The sequence below is a fragment of the Phlebotomus papatasi genome, chromosome 2 (genome assembly GCF_024763615.1).
Source record: "Phlebotomus papatasi isolate M1 chromosome 2, Ppap_2.1, whole genome shotgun sequence".
In the NCBI taxonomy this organism is placed as follows: domain Eukaryota; kingdom Metazoa; phylum Arthropoda; class Insecta; order Diptera; family Psychodidae; genus Phlebotomus; species Phlebotomus papatasi.
In genome coordinates, this window is record NC_077223.1 from 105,990,599 (window position 1) to 106,012,625 (window position 22,027).

Here is a 22,027-nt window from a genome sequence, read left to right on the forward strand (position 1 = left end):
CTCTTTGGGAAAAAATGTTTGTTGTCGAACTTCTCCATCGGAAATTTATTTCTTTATTCTCTTCAAGTACAACCGTATCAAACTATTAGAATTGGCGATCGACAATGAGTGTGTGTGATTTAAGATCTGAAACAAAATGGGGGTCAGCCATGAGAGCAACTAAAACCTAACCTTAAATTTTACCTGAGCCTTTAAATCTTGTCCTCTTAGAATCTTCCCCAATTCTGGCTTTCTTTTCTTGTTTATCCTATAAATAGAATCCTTTTAAATCCTCTAATTCTGTCTTTCTTTAGTTTCCTACTTACAGATATTTTCTAATTTTTCAGTTCAAAATCTTTCTCGTAGACCTCCTTCAGAAACTCTGACATAAATCCTATAAATAAATCTTCTGTGAAACGTCTAGCCTAATTTTCTCCTGAGTTTTACTTACAAAGCTCATAAATTTCCAGCAAATTCTTACTCCTAAATTTTTATGTCCGTCATGATCGAATTCCCACCAAAAACTGGAATCTCTACTTTTTCACCTATGACAATACTAAAACTACAAAATGTCCCGGCCGGAACAAATGTTTTACAACAGTAGATAAATATTATATACAAATAAGAAGAGTAGGCCTACTATAGTCGGGATAGTAGGGCGATTCTAGGCCTACCCTCCATACAAAACACTGTGTCGTTTTACTAGTGGAAGAGACTTTTTGGCAGCATTAGTATTGATGTGACTGCCGTGTACGTGTGAATCACGAATATTAATTTTTCTACCTGATGGGGCAATTTTCTTACAGGAAACGTAATTCTTAAGCTTCATTGGCTACTTTTATGCCTATTTTCATATAAATCTTTCCAAAATAATGAAAAAATTGCACATTTATTTTCGATATTAATGTGACAGTGGTACATATCAGAGACACTGTAGAATAAGTGGATCTTATCTCGAACAATTACAGGGTACAAATATCATATATTTTTAAATGAAAAATATAATACAAATAGGACTCAGATTTTTGTCACATTCGTATCATGAATGTTATAGCTCCGATTTTGTTCCGGCCGGGGGCTGCTCCTTTACAATTCTATCAATTTGAATTTGTATCTGCAACACTGTTATTTGGTTTAATTGTGAATAATTGTCGATATTACAGGCTGGAAGGCTCATATTTTTTTGAGGTGTCTCAAGATTCAGGATAGGACGTTTCAGAAACACTCTTTTGTACAACACTATTTTGGTTAATAAGGAATGCGTATTTTTTACTGAATTAAAATCGGTTAGCATTTTGTACGCACTGAAGATTTATAAAACTGAGAAATGTTAGCATTGGCGTATGAAAAGGGTTGGAAAACAATTTTCCTTAAAAAAGCTTTTTTCTTTAAAAAAAAATTGCCAAGTATAGTGTGTAGAGGCCCTTAGTCATAAACTCATTCACTAAGAGAAATCCGAAAAAGTTAAAATAACATTCCGGAAATGTTAATTTTACCCTGCATTATTGATCCGAAATCCCGTGTAAATATTATGCTTTTTAGGTGTATTACGGGTTAAAGTTACCCCTTTTTATGTTAATTTTACCCTTAGAAAGGTGTAAAATTAACATTAAAAAATGTTGATAATTTTTTACACCTAAAAAGTGTTAAAGTTACGAGGAAAAACGGTTAATCGCACTTTCCTTTTTTTCTCAGTGTTTGCATTACATATAGCTTACAAATCAATTTTGGAAATGCCTTACAGATTGTGAAAGCGTGACAAGGGCAGTTATGTTGGCCATACTGGGATTTTATTGTCAAATTGAGAGTTTGATATTTAGTTTTCGCGAAAAAGTGAATATCTTGGAATAGAAAACCAAATCCTACAATAGGATAGGAGATTGAATAAATTGAATTGAATTGAATTGAATTGAAAATGACCAGACACGCCAGGAATTGCACTGCAGGAGCAGTGTACACGTACCACGAGAAGAAGAAGGACGCCCAGACATCCGGATATGGCACAAACAGCCAGAGACTCGGAAAGGATTCCATCAAGAACTTCGATTGCTGCTCTCTGTCCTTGCAGCCTTGCAGGATTCCTGTCATCACGTAAGTTCCCTTGTTTCCTTACCCAGGATACCGCACTCAGCCTCCTCTTCTAACAGCAAGGACGGACACTTATTTGACAAGGAGGCAATTCTTCAGTACATCATCACGAAGAAGAATGAGTACAGCCGGAAATTGAAAGAGTTCGAGAAGCAGCGCAAAGAGGAAGAAGCTGAAAAAGAAGAAGACGCTGCCAGTGAGCAAAGGAAGCTCCTGGAGAAGTTCATCAAGACAGAAACGAAAATTGTCAGTGAAACCGTGCTGGATGCACCATCCACGAGCACTGCAGCCAAGGCTACTACATCTTCCTCCATTTCGAACATGGTTAATGGACGGGACAAGCAATTGCCCAGCTTCTGGCTACCATCCCAGGCTCCCACAGCCAAAGCATCTAAAATTGCGAAGCCCGACAGTACGATTTACTGTCCAGTTTCCGGAAAGCCCATAAAGGCTAAAGATCTCATTGATGTAAAATTCACTCCTGTCCAGGATCCAGATGACAAAAAATCTCTCATCACCAAGGAGAGTCGCTACATGTGTCCAATAACTCATGATATTCTCAGCAATTCTGTCCCATGTGCAGTCCTTCGACCCACGTGAGTTTTTTTTTAACTGACTAGATAACCATAACCCTATCTCTAGGAATACAATGGGAAGTCCCTAAGATGGTAACGAATTTAGCAAGGCTCAAAAGACCCATGGAATCCTCTGTGATATCTGTAGTGCTCCTGTATCAGGAATTCTTTGAGAACCGAAGTCCATTGGAAAAAAAAGATTGATGTCTTGGCTCACCTGAAAAATTATTTGTGTCCTGGCTAGCTCAAAAGGTCTAAATATATTTAAAGAAAAAAAAAGTTTAATGCCCTAAGAAAACAATAATACTTTTAAGAAACTATAAAAAATATTTCAATTGAAAAATCTATTCTGGTGTTTACTTGTGATTGTAATTGAACTGCGTTAAGTATGTACTAGATAGAATGAAAGACCCCTTGACAGTATTGAGAGTTACCTGTGGTAATTACCTGTGATAATAAATGCTTGATGAGGATATTTATGATGAAATGATTGACCCTTTGATGGGAATGAAGTATCCGAAGTACCTGAATCGAGGAATGAAGAAAAGATGATTATAAAATTCGGCTCGAAGGACCAAATTCTTTATTCCTCCATTAGATCAATGAGAAACACGATCTTATCTACTTCAACAACTAATTTGTTCCACAAGAATTAACAAAATAGCTAAGATAATTAGAAAAATTCACGGAGTAAGAAAATTTTCACAGACGCCTCGATGACAGATAATCTAAAAATTCATCATGAAAAAATGTATGGCGCGGTTAGTCTGTTCCGAATTTCGCCGCTTCGGAATCCGCCATTTTGAATGTACAATTCAAACTGGTAACCGCCAGTACGGTACCAATTCTAATAGATAAACATACACAAAAGTGTATTGGAAATAATTCTTTAACTTAAAAAAAATAAAAACTACATTTATTTCTCAATTAAACAACTCTGTTGATGATCTCAGCAACAAAATAAACAATGATTACTGTCTTGGCTATCTGTCACTGATCATAGGTACTGGCCCGAAACAAAGTAAATAAATTTGTACAAGTAACTTGCTGTGATCAGCAACATATGGAAACCCGCAACCATTTTTCGAGTTATAGGGTCTATTGTGTCAGCGAAAAGTAACTAAATTATTTTGTACTGTGCAAAAGCCAAGACACCAATCACTTTTCGGGTGGATTTCGGTTTACTTCGAAGCAGACACTTTAAAGAAAGATTTTATCTGAACAACGAACCATTTGAAGATAATTTAAAATTCAGAGGTGCATAGTGCTAAAGCACAGTGGGTACATTTCGAACTATCCCAGTAGTGTGTCGGATGGCTATTTCTTTTTTTTAATTTTCAAATAGTCTAAATAAATTTTAAAGTTTAATTCGTGTAAGAAATTATTTTACTAAGTCCCACATGCAAAAAATGATTTTAAAAAATCTTTAGTAGTGAAATATAAGTTGCAAAAGAAAAATAAAACATATAAACCTTAAAAAATCAATAAAACAAAAAAATGTAAAATTCAACTTAAAATATGAAAATGAAAAATTAGATTTTTGAATGATTTAATAGACTCCTAGAAACAGGCAGAATATCTCTTTGTGGCCATCATTAGGGCTCACAATTTTAAATCAAACTTCCCTCTGTCTTGAAAGCAACCTACTAATTTTTAAAGCATAGCGATAGCACCGTGAGTTACATCCTGAGCTCACTAGAAAAGACAGAAGACTCGTGCTTAAATGCATCATTTGAGAACAGTCAACTACTAAAAAATGATCATTTTTCATTGGGATAGCCTATAAATCGTTTTTCTTACAGAGGTGACGTGGTCACAATGGAGTGTGTGGAAAAATTCATCAAAAAGGACATGATTCATCCTTTGACTAATCAGAAACTCACAGAAAAGGATATCATTCCCCTTCAGCGAGGAGGGACAGGATATTCCATGACAAATGAGAATCTCGAAGGGAAAGAGAAGCGTCCTGCACTTCAAGCTTAAAATCGTGCTTTTTGTAAGCTTTATGGTGCTATTGCAATGAAAAATGAACAGACTTTTTAGCACATGATTGTCCTAAAGTGCTTCTGCAATATCGACTTTTCCTTGGCTTGGTTCCTGCCAAGACTGTTTGGTGATTTTAGAAGACAACAAGAACTAGGGAAAACATTCGAGACAGGAACCAACATAAAGAAAAGTCGATAATGCAGAAGCACTTAAGAACAGCCATTTGCTAAAAAAAAATGTTAAATTTTCATTAGAATAACATTATAAATCATCCATATAATTATTAAAAAAAAAATAATATAAAAAATAAAAACATTAGATCCCTTAGAGCATTTGTTTACATTCCGAGAGTTCCACACAATTCCCGGATGCATCTGTGTGAGAGAGAATGTCGCGAAAAAAGTGCAATTATTACATATGCGACCTTCACAGCATATCATTGAGTACAACTTCAGCTGTTCACAACTCTAATCTCCGTCTCAATTTATTTCAATTCCAAACACTTTCCGCACTACTAGTACATCATTAGTGGAAAAACTTTCTTCAAGCAATCGCACAATTCTTTTAGTACCGCGGCTTGTAATCCAACGATAATCAGTGAATTTTTAAGCATGTGTCTAAGTTAGTGCCTTAAGTTAATGTGATATGTGACAATTATCTGGAAAAGCCTGAGAAAACTGAAGATTTGGAAGAGGAATACATTAGCAGTCTTCCTCAAGTAACATCACAGTAAGTAAACTGGTGACTATTTCTGCCCATAAAAAAACCCTTATCCCATCTTAAATAAATTACTTACAATGAACCAAAACTAAAAGACAGCCACTAATAAAAATATGTATTATATTTAAAGTTTAGTGTATCAAGCGGTTATATAATAATATTGTGCATTTTCCAGAGCTAGAAAAAAATCTACACACTATTATTATTATTTCCTTCACACATATGCAAGAGTAAAACACACTTAGAAATAGTAAATAAAATTATTTACTTACTGTACATTAGAGAGATATCACATGTAGTTGTGACAATGAAAAGTTTATATTCTTAATGTATTTGTAGTAAAATTGCATCTTCCCAGAATTTTGCATTCTCACTCATAACATGCTTGATGCAGAGAAGCTTTGAAAGATTTTCTTCTATTTCGTAGATTTGAAATAATAAAGAGTAAAGCAATAAAGAAAGCACAAAGTATAATTCCTTATTAGAGTGAAAGCATGACTGTTTATTGATAAAACATTAAATAAAGTAGTTGGAGCTTAAATTTTCGGTATAATGATTGAAAAATTAATGATAAGCCAGATTATCTTATTATTAGAATGTTCTCCAAAATTTTTCAAAAGAACTTGATCTTATCAGTCGCTCAGATACTGAGATAATTGAGATCTATGAACTTCATCTGATGATATAGAATAGAATTTTTTAAATTTGAAGTCATTTTTTGAAACCTTATTTCAAATAACATTATAGTTGACTAAACCCGGTCATAAAAAAAACTGTGGTAGTTAAAAAAATGCGGTAGTTTGAAAATTTGTCACATTTGAGTCACATTTGCTGGAGATTTGCAGAAAGTAGGGGAGACTGGGGCAAAAAGTCACAAAACGGATATTTAATTTTTTACAAGCTACTCAAGCGCTTCAAAAATTTCTAATTAGCGCAGTTTTATAGGAAATTTACCGCTCTACAACTTTATGAAAGTCATTTTCCCCTATTTTGTAAGGAAATACGTTTATCTTATCGAGCTAATTTCTAAAAGGTAATTTTGCGACCATTCTCAAAAATTCTGGGGCAAATAGTAACAGACATTGGATATTATCATATTTTGATTCGCTTCATTACGGGCTTCCGTAAATTTGAAAAAATACCTAGAGGACATATTTTCATAGAAAATTTATTCATCTACATCTTTGTAAAACACCGTTTTCTCTGCGAGAAAGTGAGAAAACGAGAAAAGCGCTTTTCAAACTATTTTAGAAAAAAACACACAAAAAAGACTGCAAATCGTTTGACCAATGCAAACAACAAGCGGCGAGACATGACAATGACGTTTCTTTTCGTCGTGAGACATCAGAAATTGCTTCGCGCTTTTGTTACTTTTTGTTCTATACCTTTTGTTACTGTTTACCCCAAGTGGTCATTTTTAATAAAAGGATTTCTGGAGAAAAGAGCTTTTGTGAAATTCTAAAATAGATAGCGGATTCGTATTCAAAAAATCCAAATTATTTAGAAAATATTCGCCAGTGCATCAATTTTGGAAAATAAGTAGGTAATAATAATTGTTATCTTTTGCAAGGAAAATATTTCGAAAATAGAGCTAAAAATTTCGATATTTTTTATTTTTATTTTCCTTGTTCGAATTCTAAGAAACTTACGATATTGAAGAAGGTCTATGGAATATATCTATAGAAAAAAATTTGAGCCGCTATCTTTTTTACCTTGGAAGATATTGAATTTTGAATTTTTCGATTTATGACTTTGCCCCAGTCTCCCCTATCTTAGATTCCTACAACCTTCTACTTTGTGAATACGCACAAATAATAGAAAGAATCACTTTAGGTAAGCCAAGAAAAATCATTTTCTCTGTTAGTTACGGGCGATCCGATCGTCGTTAAATGATTAAAGATGATACAATTCTCAGGCGAAATTATAATTGTGTACTTCTCATAAAATAATTATAAAATGTAGAACTCGTATACGTTATTTGAATTTAATACATAGGGGAATGTAGGCATGGTTCGCACAGAGTTAACCTTCAAACGATGCGAATTTTCTCTTTGTTCGCAAAGAGCTACCATTTCTCATCTCGTTTCATGAGCTTATTAATAATTAACTATCTCATGGCTAAGAAATGACGAACTATCTCTTTGCAAACAAAGAGAAAATTTGCGTTGTTTGAACGTTCACTCTGTGCGAACCATACCAACATTCCCCTAATAGTCAAAAAGTATAGCTAAAAGATGACCCAAAAAGCGTAAAATCCACCTTACTCTACCTATTTACATGGCAAATTCATGGACAGAGAATATTATCTGTTTATGACAATTATGACTGTTTTCTTATCCCTCAAATGCACTTGTTAAATGTTGCTTATGAAAGGTGCTCAAAATCCACCCTAATTGTTCATACATAAAACATTTTACCCCTTTCATACACCAAAATAGACTAAAATATTTTAGATTGGATAAATGCAGTATTCCTTTGCTTAAAAGGTAATATAATTTGGAAATGATGGTAAAGTATTTAATAGAGAAACACTGATGATACACTGAAAGAAATCCGAAAAAGTTAAAATGACATTCCGGAAATGTTAATTTTACCCTAAAAAAGCATATTTTTGTATCTTTTATCGACTAAAAAAAAAAAACGAATTCGCTCTCTTAAGCTCAACATTGTAACTATATTTTCTGAAATTTTCATTTTAAAATTTTAATAATTCAGCCGTTGGGACCTAATTTTTGTAAACGATTTTTTGAAAAAAAAAACATACTTTTCGGTAGACAAGATTTCTCAGAGTATATTCATCTAAAAAATTACAGAAAATATAATATATTTTATGTAATAAAATATATATTAAAATTTGAGAAAATAGGGGAAAGTGGGGCACCATTGAAAGTAGGGCATCTTTGAAATTGTGATTTTTCACCTATTTTTAAATAAAATTGAGCCTTATCGTGATATAATTTTGGTGCACAAACAGATTGAGAACTAAATAACATTATGATATAGCTCAGTTCCACTTAACGGCGTTATCACACTTGCACATTAAAATTTTAATGTGATTCACATTAATTGTCGCTTGTAAGCGTCCAAATATGTTATTTGTGTCTTTGAGTCACTTAATATTTGGGGTTTTTCTATTTATTGATAAAGAAGTGGACTTGGCCTGCAAAAATAAGTTTTAATGTACCTAAAGCATAAATATTTTTCACATTAAAAAATTAAAGAGAAAATCGCATTAATTTTTCGCATTAATGCTATAAATCAATTTATATCAAATTTTGCGGGCCAAATCTACCTTTTTATCAACAAATCGATAAAATTTTGATTATAAAATTATTCAAAGATACAAATTACACATTTGCACTCTCACCAGTGACAATTAATGTGAATCATATTAAAATTTTAATGTGCAAGTGTGATAACACAGTAAAGATTGAAAAAAATTCCAATTTCAAAGGTGCCCCACTTCCCCCTATGGTGTTTTCACGTCTTTTTTACCTTCAAGACTTTACAGACCGTAATATATCTACTAAGCCAATTTCATAATATTTCAATTAAAAATACCTTACCTCAGGAATAATTAGGGTTACAAGAATCGTATTTTTATCGATTCTATGTAAGACAAAAATCCCAGACTATCAATATGTTCCTTTGGGTGTCCATAATCCAGACTCTTATACGGGCTTCAGACCTAAGACTTAGTCATATGGCTTAACTGTTGTAATTCCTTATCAATCAAGATATAATATTTCGGAAAATTTAACTTAAGATTGGATTATTAAGTACTAATGACCTATTAGATCCTAAAAAAGCAATAAAATTGATTGTCAGGATTCTGAGGTCTTCGGGAACTGGGCTAAACCTCTAGTCTGAAGATCGTTTTACAGGATGCCAAAGAGTTAAGCTACCCTATCCTTCACATACGTAATTTCATCTCTTTACCAATTCTTTTTCTCAGGTAATACCAACATTTTCTCTCAACTTGTTGAATAGAATCATCCCCTTCAGTGGCATTCAATGAATGTTATTGTCATATTTCTTCAAATTTCCATCCCCCACAATTTAATCGGTATGATACGACAAATGTTTACCGGAGTGCATTACTCACTTGGGGTGAGATGATTTAAAACAATTCCTCTGTAGCAGACAAGTGACATCACTCCATTGAAATTGAACTTTTTACATAAAAGACATCAAGGTAGAGATTGGCGGCATGAATAAAAAAAAACAGCTCTATGCAGTGAATAAGAATAGAATCCAAGAAGAATCCCAAGGAAAATTATTCAACTGAAATGATAAATAAAAGTGCAATCAATTCATTGAGACGTTTGTACAAGAAAAAAAATTCAGGCTAGAGATGAAACTTTTAATTGACGCTTTAGGAAAATAATAATTTTTTTTCTTATCGTCGAGAGCTTTTTTCATAACCTTTTTGAGTCTCAGGTGTCACACACCAATAGATAATAATTTTCACTTTGCCCATTATGTGCAGAAAAGGACTCAAAGAGATATTCAATAACTTAACAATATAGGTGCCAATTATTTCCTTGTTATACTTTTTCCATCCTTTTAGAAAGGAGATATTTAACCTATTGAATGGCTTTTTTTTACAACCCCAAGAAAGCTCGCAAACGCAATTGATTAGCGTTAAATAGCCAGTAGGAAAATCTCACGCATCAAATCCCATTTAAATTGGCTCAATACATCAAAGCAGAAGTGGATTAAGAGGACAAACATCGAGGCTTTAATTGGTAACATCAAAACACTAAAGTGGAGTTATTGACCAGATTTCGCGTGATTATATCCATCATCTCTTTCTCCGGGAAAATCCCTTTTAAATCAGAAATTAACGAATTTCCAGAGAAAATGCTCCATTTATTCGTATGACAAAGCCTCCAATGCAAATTGACAATTATTGATAATATATTCGGAATACAGAAAATAATTTTAAATAAATATTCTGAGGGAGCGTGTGTCTGTCGTATTGTTATGTGAATTTCATTGCTTCGCGCACAGTGTCTCTCACTCCAATAAATTCTGTGCATCATCCTGAATGGTTATATAACAATCCGATTAAGAGGCTATAGTTGTACGCGCCAATTCATTATAATTTTTGCTTTTCTTTACAATTTCCTACAGTCGGGGTTTTTCTTCTGCAACTGGTTAGTCAACAAACAATATTGCAATGAAATATGCTGGTTCCGGAAAGTTTAAATAATTTATCTTTCTTTTAATGAAAAAAATATTATTTTAATAATATTGTTCTATTAGAATCCGAAAAATTTAATTATTCAGAATAGTTGAATTGTAAAAATCTTCGCAAAGCTTGCAATATCGGACACTTTCTCTAATTTCTCAAAACTTTAAAAATCTTTATTTTTTAATTTATAAAGTTTATTAATTGCCAAGGGAAAGAAAAGAAAGCCGCCTCTGGGAATGAAAGTAGGAAAATTCTTACAAAAGCTCTGGAAGGAAAGTAAAGAAACTCTATGTCCGATATATCAAACATTTAATATGTTTTTCCTATTTTAAATGTAGAGTATTCATTGAGACTTCAAACGTTCTAAAATAGAAATAACAAAAAAAAAACAAATTTCCTTTAAGACTCTCCAAATTTAGAATTTTGGGGTTTATTCTCCAATCTGTATGATTTTGGCACAAATCCTCTATAATTTCTAAAAGGATTATTTTTGGAAATAATTAAATAGTTATAAAAAGAGATGTCAAAGCGTCTCAGCTTTGCGGAATGCTCGAACTCACAAGATAGAGTTCTCCGTGAATCAGTTTCACGCATGATCTTTTGGTGCGTACTACTGGTCCTAGAGATCAAATTGAGTCATAAATCTTAAAAGCATTTGAAAATAAAAAAAATCGGTACTTAACCGATTTATTACAGATGAAGACCGCAGCCGGGATCCGGAAGATGCAGTTGGGTTCGAAATTTCAATACCTTTCCAAAAAATCCAAATTTAACCAAATCGGTTGAAAAATTAGCCCTCCAAAGTGCACCTTTGATCTTCAATAATTCAAAATGGCGAATTTTCCGGTCATAGGTATGTCAGGGCGAAATATTCGTCTGGACTACCTCAAAAATATATTCAAAAATCATTGAAAAGTTTGGCCCAATTTTGAGAAAAAAACGTCTGGAGATATTGTTTTTTATTGGGGGGTCATCGAAGATCGGAAATTGATATTTTTTATGGTTTAAGCTCCAGGACGGTGACAAGTTGAAAAAAAGACGATTATATAGGGTGAATGGAACACCTATTGACACTTCAAGAACTTATGTCAGGACCTATTAACACCCTACTCTGTACCATTTAGAATACGGAATTTGGACACCTATCTTTATAAGAAAACAGACTAAGGAAAAACGTTATATAATTTACATTTTATTAGATATTTTAAATAAAATTGAATATTTTGACAAAAGTGTCAATAGGGGTTCCCTGTCGAAGAGGTGTCCCTTCGACCCTAACTGCTCTCTCTTTGAGTTCGAGCAATAAAATTATGTTATATATTTTCAGATTGCCAATACCCAAGTAAAACTTACCAAACCTATTTAGTTTCAATACGTTTCATATTCATTTACTAAATTAGTTTTGAAAAAAAAATGCTGCGTGAAACTACCCCACTATATTAAACTACCCCATTGTATTAAAAAAACAATATTTCTGAAGTAACTTTTCATTAAAGGAAAAAGAAGATTTAGGGTAAATGTCCTAATTCAAAACCATTTCCAAACGCTTTAACTTTGACAGAAGATTCAACACATTAAGTTCATATTTTTTCCGAAGAGAATTACATAAATTTGCTCCATGACTCTTCTAGAATGTTACTGTTTAGTGAAAATTCTTTAGATATAATTTGAAAACTTCTTAAATACAAGAAAAATACGTGAGTGCAAAATGCTTTTATTGGAAACAAATTAATCCAAATGGAGACAAGGGAAAGTTTCTAATTGGAGACAAACAGTGTAAGTGAAACCGCGACGAAAGGCTTTCAAAACCTTGTTGAGTTGCTCCTGTGTGCAGGATTTGTTCTTATTCCAGGTCTTTTCTCCTTTCCCATCCAAAACAATAAAAAAAATCTCTCCAAAAATATCGTATTCCCGTGGGTTTCCTATTGAAGCATTTGCAGACACTTCAGGAAAACCCTTTTTGTTCATGAAATAGGTAATTATTTCAATTAAAAACTTCACATAACGTTAACAATAAAGATTATCACTTAATTTAACCAAAATTGGCCAGAAATATGACATAAATGTTAAACAAAATGAATAAACAACAGTCACCTTATTGTGTTTTTCTTTGGAAAACATGGTTGATCTATGAAAAATTCAATGGTGAAAAAGTACAATTTTAATTTTTCTGAGAAAAAATAACAAATTAAAATTTGTGAATATGAATGGATTTTCGCTTTATTTGGAGCAAAATTAACTAAGTAATAAAACTGTGGTATAGAAAATATATAAGTATAATAATTTAGTACTGTATTTATCATGAAAACAATGACGTTTCCAATTGGAGTAGCGAAAAATTTCCATTTGCAGCAGGTTTTGAATTAGCTCAATTTACCCTATTTTCTGATGGTCATTACTCAATCAGTACTGAAAAAAAAATGATTATTTGTGAACTCTGATTAAGTGATAATAAGAATAGTTGCAGATTTATTTTTATCTCTATTTACATCATCTGCATCATGTTTTTAACATTTATGACAATTTATGAAAATTCTAACCCACAAATATATTCTTCTGAACATTTTCAGCAGAAAAACAATAATAGAATACAATTTCTTTTCATGCAACAATTCTTGGTGTATTTGATTATTCTACATAGTTTACCAGTAAGCCATAAACATAAAACATTGTGTAAGAGTTTCTTTCGAGTATTTGTATTGGAAAAACTTTTTTTCTGGTAGGAGAAAAAAAGGGATAATTTGAAATTTTTTTGGGGGAAATTCTTTGAAAACTAATAACTCGAGATTTTCAACAAGATATTCAACAATTACTTGTGTTCAACAATTAAACAAACAAATAAAGTGCAAGTCCAACCCCTTTTCATCCAATCCTCTGTGGGAAATTATCATATTTCTCTCTTGGCATGCGCCACAGTGAGAAAACGATCTTGTTGGCTGGATGAAATTGTACATAATTTTCATCCTTATATACAAAAACGCATTTTACCTCTCTGTCTTCCCCCCGCAATTTTCCATCAACCAGTGGGAAATTCAACAATTTTCTACTGTATACAATGTACATTTATATTGGCATGAGTGAGACATGAACATATGCATTTACAAGCACATAAACCAACCTTATAAAAGCATTTGCGGTCTCACTGGATAATTCAGTGTATTCGGAGACGTGATACAGTTCAATTCACTTCCTCACCTGTTTTGATGATAACCACCAAAAGATTCTCTGTGAAAATTCTGTGGATTCTCAATAAGAGTGAAGTGAATTTTATGAATCAAAAATAGTTCTATAAATGGATTTTATCTTCTAACAAATTCTCAGTGTTGATAGAAAAGCATTTGCGTGTGTGATCAAGAAGAGTTAACAAGTGTGATACTCCAATTAAAGTGGAAAAATATCAATTAAACTGATTGATTAAGACGATGGATGAATTATTTGTGTGAATTCTTTTCTGAAAATATCATGCACAATTTTCCTTTTTGTGAAGTAGTTCATAAAATAACTTTCAATCAATAATACGTTAAAGAAAGGACAATGGTGGCAAGAAATTTTTCAATTCAGGATCTCCCATATTCGGGACTCCTTCAAGTGCCAGATGAGGAGCGGGAATTCCTGACACTTGAAGAACTCAAGCCCCATCAATTGACTGAATTGGGTGTTTCAAATGCATCCCAAGGGAATTCCTTATCACCTGTAAATTCAAATCACATCATGCAGCATCAACCATCTCAATTTGGCCAACAAATCTACTTTGATTTGAACACCCAGCAAACTACAACGACAAAGTTTGTTTTCGAACAATATTTCTCATTTAATTTCTTCAAATGTTACTCTTACGGCATTATCACACTTGCACATTAAAATTTTAATGTGATTCACATTAATTGTCGTTTATGAGCGTCCAAATATGTTATTTGTGTCTTTGAGTCACTATGTGGGGTTTTTCTATTTATTGATAAAGAAGTGGACTTGGCCTGCAAAAATAAGTTTAAATTTACCTAAAGCATAAATATTTTTCACATTAAAAAATTAAAGAGAAAATCGCATTAATTTTTCGTATTAATGCTATAAATCAATTTATATCAAATTTTGCGAGCCAAGTCTACCTTTTTATCAACAAATAGATCAAATTTTGAATATAAAATGATTCAAACACATAAATTACACATTTGGACGCTCACAAGCGACAATTAATGTGAATCACATTAAAATTTTAATGTGCAAGTGTGATAACGCCGTTAAACAGTCTTCAGATTAGAAGCTTAACCCCCTTAAGCTGTCTACACACTAGGCAAATTATTGCAATAATAACATTTCAAAGTAACATTGAAATAAAACTTCAATATTGAAGCGAATATTGAAAGCAATATTTCAATATTTGCCTACATACTGAACAACTTGACTTCAATTTTAAAACTTCAATAGTACAACCAAGTAAAATATCATTCTGGTCAGTTTATGAACTAAAAGACATCTCAGAATATCATCGTAGACAGGACCAGAGATTCTGCTGTATATCCTACTCAATTCTTCCTAGAAACCTATCTTTGTCAGGACTTCTCCCCTACTTCCTCCAGAAAATCTCAAATCTTCTGGGATTTTATTGTATCTTTTGTCAAGTACGCCCGGAATACTCATGTTGATCAGAAGGTTTCTCCTGGTTTCTCCATGAAACCATAGGTCTTCTGGGATATACGGAACCAACAGAAATCTTCTGACCAACTTGGGTATCTTGGGTGTTCTTGACGAAATACAGAAGAAAATCCCAGAAGATCTGTGATTTCCTGGAGAAACCAGGAGAAATCTTCTGACCACTTTGAGTATTCTGGGTGTATTCTACCAAGTGCACAAGAAAATTCCAGAGGAACCGTGATTTCCTGGAGGACGCAGGTGAGAAGTGCTAACCAAGCTGGTTTCTTGGGAAGATTTTACAAAATATGCAGCGAAATTCCAAGAATCTGGGATTTTCTAGAGGAAGCAGGGAGAGATGTGTCCTGACTTGGATTTAGATCTTGGATGTGTTTTCATTCATGAACAAAGAAATCCCAACAGTTCTGTAATGTTGAGAACGAAGGAGACTCCTGACCATTAAAAAAAATTATGAAGGAAATATCAAATCAATTTGATATTTAGAATTTCTTTGAAATTTTATATCAATGTGACTTTGAAAATGTTTATTGACATTATTTTCTCATTAAACTTTTGAAAAATGTGTGATGGAATTAAATAAGCTTGTTGGGCATCATATACCGGCTTCAGACCTATAAGGCTTAGCTATATGGCTTAATTGCTCTAATTTCTTATCACTCTTTAGGATTTTGAAACCTTCGGGAACTGGGCTAAACCCGCTAAACCTCTAATCTGAAGACTTTAATCTGTATAATCTTAATTTATTATTTTACATAAAATTTTGACTATTTGCATGGCCTAGCTACATGGATTAGCCTTGAGTTTGAAGACCGTTGTACTCTGAAATGGAAAGTTTATTAACGCTGTTTCTTCAATCCATCGACATAATATTTTAAAAAATAAAAGAAAAAGCGTTATTTTATTGAAAAATAGCATTGAAAATCTACCCTCGAATGTTAGGCTAGATCATTAATTGCGATTATCCTGAAAATCTTCTTCAAATGTTATATCAATTACTGATATACAAGAACTGGGTTTAATATCTTTAATTTCTAAACCAAAAAAAGTGAATTTCGTGAATATTACGGCCTGTGCACACTGCAGAAATTTATGTCCATATTGAGACAAATAGCCTGTAGGAAAAAAATGAATTAGGAACATAAAGTTATCAGTGTGTGCACAGTCCATTAAGGAGAAATATTATTTATTAAAAAAAAATATTTAAGAAAAAAACCCAACTGTCTGTTTCTTACTAAGCCGTCTCTCGGTTTAAGTCGTAAGTTTGTCTAGACCATTACTCTGATAAGTAAACCTCAAATTCAAATCAGCATTGCGTTATCAGATCATATCAAAGAATTCTCTTCAAATTGACAAGGAACATCCTTTTGGCAATTTTTTAACTTCAGTAGGGGAGACTGGGGCAAAAAGTCACAAATCGAAAATTTTAAAATTCAATGTCTTCCAAGATAAATAAGATAGCGGCTTAAAATTTTTTCCATAGATAGTTTCCATAGGTCTTCTTCAATATCGTAAGTTTGTTAGAATTTGAACAAGGAATTTAGAAAATAAAAAATATCGAAATTTTTAGCCCTATTTTTGAAATATTTTCCGTGCAGAAGATATCAATTATTAGGTACTTATATTAAATTATCTGGATATTCTTTGAATACGAATCCGCTATCTATCTTAAAATTTTGCAAAGATTCTATTCTCTAGAAATCCTTTTATTAAAAATGACCACTTGGGGTAAAAAGTAACAAAAGCTATGGAGCAAAAAGTAACAAAAACCGAAACAATTTCTGATGTTCCGCGGTGAAAAGAAACGCCAATGCTATGTGTCGCCGTTTGTTGTTTGCATTTGTCAAACGATTTGCAGTCTTTTGTGTGTTTTTTGTAAAATAGCTTATAATGCGATTTTATCGCTCCGATAAAGAAAACGGTGTTTTACAAATGTGTAGAAGAATAAATTTCCTATGAAAATATGTAATCTAGGTATTTTACTTAAATTTACGGAATCCCGTAATAAAGCGAATCAAAATGTGATAGTATCTCATGCCTGATACTATTTGCCCCATCATTTTTGAGAATGATTACAAAATTACCTTTTAGAAAACAGCTCGATAAATATATTTTCTTACAAAATAGAATAAAATGACTTTCACAGAGTTGTAGAGCAGTAAATTTCCTATAAAACTGTTCTAATTAGAAATTTTGGAGGTGCTCGGGTAGCTTATAAGGAAATAAAATATCCGTTTTTCTACTTTTTGCCCCACTCTCCCCTACGTTGCGTTACAAACCTTTCTTTTCAGAGTTACTGGAATGTTTACATATTTTTTTATTTCTTTAAAATATTTTGTGTTTACCACACTAATAGAGGTGTAATCACTGACTATGTCTTATCCATCTAAGAAACTCACTTAAAATAAGTTAAATCTGAAATTAGCTTATCGTTATTCTTTTATGTTAATTCCAGTGGAAATTGTGTCTTTATGAGTGGAAGTGAACTCTCAATGCCAAGTCATAGTCAGCTCGATCCGAATTCCATGAGTACAACAGACACAACCAATAGTCAATCCCAAAATTCATCATCGAATCACAATGTGTCCAGAGGACATCAGAGAAAAAGAAAATGCTCATACACGTAAGTAAGAAAAATCAGTAAAAAATGTACATCTCAATCCAACAAATTGAAATATGCGAAACAAAAGGTTTCCAGTTAAGAAAGAATCCGTACAAAAGTGCATCAAGTGTTGAAAGAACCTCTGGAACTCTCACCAACCCTTCCATCTTCCTAGCAACAATTTTACAAGAAACTGCGTCACAAACTATTGTTACATGCTAATTGAGTTGAAGCGGGTGGTTGAATTTAACGGGGGTTTTCACAAGAATAAACACCAACATTTACCTTTCACTTTGATTTAGCATCCCTTCAATTGCGTCAATGAGAACTTTCTTTCAGATTGTTGAGTGCCAGAGACACATTTTGACTTCATTTTGTGTGATTTAATTGCTTTTGGGATTTCAATTCCCTCTTCGATTATTATATCACATATTTTAGTCTCGAGAACAGTTCTCAAATCATTTTAAAATAGTTTAGAAATACACCCAAAATCACATGGAAATTTACCTAGTATTTTAATGATCCTTATATAGAATTCAGACCTAAAGTTTACCTACATTGAGAAAAAAAGAGGCTGCGATTAACTTTTTTTCATCATAACTTTAACACTTTGTGGGTGTAAAAATATATCAACATTTTTTAATGTTAATTTTACACCTTTTAAGGGTAAAATCAACATGAAAGAAGGTTAACTTTAACCCGTAATACAACTAAAATGGGTAATATTTACACCGTTTTCGGATCAATACTGCAGGGTAAAATTAACTTTTTTGGAATGTTATTTTGACTTTTTCGGATTTCTCTCTCAGTGTATACGGCTTAACTTCTTTGATTTCTTAACAGGCAAGATTTTCAAATAATTTTCACTTGGGATTGGATAAGGTAAAGTGCCCTCAAGTCGACCGGTTCATTTTTATTAATTATTCAATTTATTTATATTTGCACTAATATTTGGCGTATGATCTAACATTAATAGGTCAATTATTCCATAAATAAATACGAATCAGTGACAATTTTATAGAAATTCACCATTAAAACATTCAAATATTGACCACCGGTCGAGTCGAGGAACCGGTTGACTCCAGGGCACTTTACCTTATTAATATGAAGTGGTCCATTAGATTTTAAACGTCCGGCATAAAAACTTAACCCATTCAGTCAATGTATTAGAAATACTTGAGATAGAATGCTCATATTTCGGAATTTCTTTCTTACAGATTAATAGATGTTTTTTTAAAGGAAATAAAAAAATCTATTATAGGGATGCGGGGAGCCGCTCTTAAATACATGTCTTAATAATTCTTTACATTAATTCATTCCAAACTTCATTGATTTAGATATAGAGTAATTATATAATAAAGCAAATTGGCATTCAAAATTCAAATCAGGAGGGGAATTCTGTAATGGCCTTGACAGACCTGAGGATTAGCCGAGAGACGGCTTAACGTTACTATATTAGAAATAATGGTTAGACTAAATTTCCATAATTTTCCACTAAGTTGTCTCTCGGCTTAAATCGTAAGTGTGTCTAGGGCAGAACGCTCTGGTAATGCCATATGACAAATTGGGTTTGAATCTCAAAAGAGCTTTTTCGAAAATGCAATTCTGCAGCCATGACATTGCCATTTCAGCTCATGAGCCATTGTCCAGTAGGGAAATTCTGTAATTTACATGGTATTGTCACGCGTGAGTTCGAAACCTCACAATGCCAATCGAGCTTTTTTGTCATATCATATGAGTTCGAAAATGCAATTAATTGACTTTTTAATGCACTCAAAAAAATCCACGGTTAAATGGGTATGTAAAATAGGGTTTGTCTATCAAACTGATGCCAAACCCTGTTTCAACCTAAACGTGGCAAGGTTTGACGTACAAGTATTTTTTAAACCCTGTTTCAACCAAACCCTGAAAAGGTAGAAAATCAAATCCTGTTATGGATATTGATTAACCTTGCCGTCAGTAAACCTTGGCAGGAATGAAGACCAATCCTCGACACGATTAGATTTTAAACCCTGTTTTTGTCAAACCCTGGCAAGAGTAAACCATAATCCTTGTCAGGGGTATATTTTAAAACCTTTTTCTCAGTAAACCTTGGCAAGAATGAAGACCAATCCTCGGCATGTTTATACCTTAAACCCTGTTTCGTCAAACCCTGGAAGGAATATGGCTTAACCCGTAACACGGGTTACACTCAACCCTTGTTTCCATCAACCCCTGGCAAGCGGAAAAACAACCCTTGTCATGAGTTTATTCAAATCTCGCCTCTTTCAACCCCTGGATGACTATTTTTAACCCTTGTTAAGATTAAAATCAAATTTACTTGGAAAATAATTAAATTAAACAAGAAATTCTTATTATAATATTTTGCATCACTAAGGAAATAAAAAGTAACGGCTAGAATAAAAAGTTTATACTTTAGTCGTTATTTTCTTATTTTCTCAGTGAAGAAAAATATTATAAAAGGAATTTCTAAGCCTTATTTAATTGTTTTACATGTAAATTTGACTTAAATTCTAACAAAGATTGAAAAATGATCTCCAAGAAGTTTACTTAAGTGAGATTTGAATTTCTCATATACATACATCAGTGTAGAAGTATAAAAAATTATAATTAGGTTAAGTAAACATTTAAAATTTATTACAATAAAATGGTGCTTGTTTCTCTAACAATATATCATTATAATTCCTTATTTTACTATTAAATAATTACAATTTAACACAAATATAAGAATTTATAACTCCTAGTTATTTCATTACTTTAAACTTTATTATATTATTATTTTTTAAGATATCGTAAAAATATCTGTTATTTAATGCATTTTTAAACAATATTGGCAAAAACTAGGGAGTAAATTTTACAACAGCATGAGAAAAGTATTTTTTTCAAAATAATTAAGCAAAACTTAGGAAAATCCATCAAGAAAAATTGACAGTATTTGTTTACCTATATTCTTTTTCAATATTTAATCTTATCTCAATGAAAAATAAATAAATATATCTAGATTACCTTAACAGCGGCGTCTACACACTAGTAGAAATTTTTTTTTAAAAATGCCTTTTTTAAAAAATTCTGACGTTTCTACCTACAAGGATATGGGAAATTTGCTTTAAAAAGGCATTTAAAAAAAAAAATTTCTACTAGTGTGTATACGCCACATGCGTATTGCAACTTTAAAAAAATATATATACATATTCTTTGATAACATAGTACAACATGTGAAGAATATTTTCTCATCTCAAAGCTTCAAGCCAGTAAGAAACTTTAGGATAGAGCCTTTACAAATTTATTTAAAGCCAATCTAGAGTTGATTGTTTAAAACTTAAACAAGGATTTGTTTTTTTTCCTTGATCATACCTTATTTTGCACGGCGAAATGTAGTGTAAAATACGCCATTTTTTTCTTGTGAAAAATGCTATTGAATACAAATTTCATGTTTTTAAACTTTCGTTGAAATATAATACCCAGCGCACAATAAGTTTTGTTTACTAAACATGTTTTTGACATTTAAATGAGAGTGAGTGAGAACTAGATCTAGTTATCTCGCTCACTCTTATAGAAAATTTTGAAAACAAGTTTACAAACAAAAGTTATTGTGCGCTGGGCATAAGTTTTACTCAACTGCTAACAGCAAATATTTAGTTTTCTGACTTCAGAGAAAAATTATGTGAGTTATGTCTCCGAAAAATATTTTAAAAGATCAGCCTCTTAAAATTTGTAAATGAAAATTTTAGAAAATATTTTTCTAATGTTGTACTTTTATGTTTCAGAGTTGGATTTGAAGAAATATTCTTTATTATATTTAAAAAAAAATTAAAGAGGGCATATTTTTTGGTTTCTGAAACCTACGTAATTCCTGAAATTAATCAATCCTGCTTCAGTCTGCACCACTTCAAAGGATGTGTAAGCAGGACGGTGGCAATTATTTTATTTTGCACTTTCCACTGCTCCCTGGCGTGCTTCTGCTCTCTCCTCTTGAAATTTTAGGTAGAATTTCCATGTTTCAGTATGATCCTCTCGTTCGAACTTCTGCAAATCTGGAGTTCCGACATCTAAGAAAAAATGGTAACATAAACTAAAATTACAAAATTTATCTTAACCGTTTAGACATGTAGATAGATAGATAGATAGATAGTTGTTTATTCATTAGCAATAAATGAGGCTAAATCCCGTGGAAAATAGAAAACGTATAAAACGGTTAACTCGAGAATAAAAAAAGAAATTAAAACGTAATCT

At 32.3% G+C, this 22,027-nt stretch overlaps 2 protein-coding genes across 4 annotated transcripts in view; both read left to right on the top strand.

Annotated features, from left to right (window-relative positions):
* The first annotated feature begins 1,754 nt into the window (after positions 1 to 1,754).
* Positions 1,755 to 4,955, top strand: LOC129800636 (nitric oxide synthase-interacting protein homolog). Its single transcript, XM_055845169.1, has 3 exons — positions 1,755 to 2,070; positions 2,127 to 2,663; positions 4,445 to 4,955. Exons 1-3 carry the CDS (start codon positions 1,895 to 1,897, stop codon positions 4,623 to 4,625), a joined length of 894 nt encoding a protein of 297 aa, XP_055701144.1. The 5' UTR covers positions 1,755 to 1,894; the 3' UTR covers positions 4,626 to 4,955.
* A 48-nt stretch (positions 4,956 to 5,003) lies between these two features.
* LOC129800607 (protein cycle) overlaps positions 5,004 to 22,027 on the top strand; it is a 28,219-nt gene continuing 11,195 nt past the window's right edge. Inside the window, exons 1-2 of one of the 3 annotated variants that reach the window (XM_055845120.1) lie at positions 5,004 to 5,357; positions 17,648 to 17,815. In XM_055845120.1, coding sequence (XP_055701095.1) covers positions 17,664 to 17,815 — 152 coding nt within the window. In that variant the 5' untranslated portion in view covers positions 5,004 to 5,357; positions 17,648 to 17,663. Of the gene's footprint in view, positions 5,358 to 13,698; positions 14,331 to 17,647; positions 17,816 to 22,027 lie in introns of those variants that run through there. The other 2 variants (XM_055845119.1, XM_055845122.1) reach the window with 2 other exon arrangements.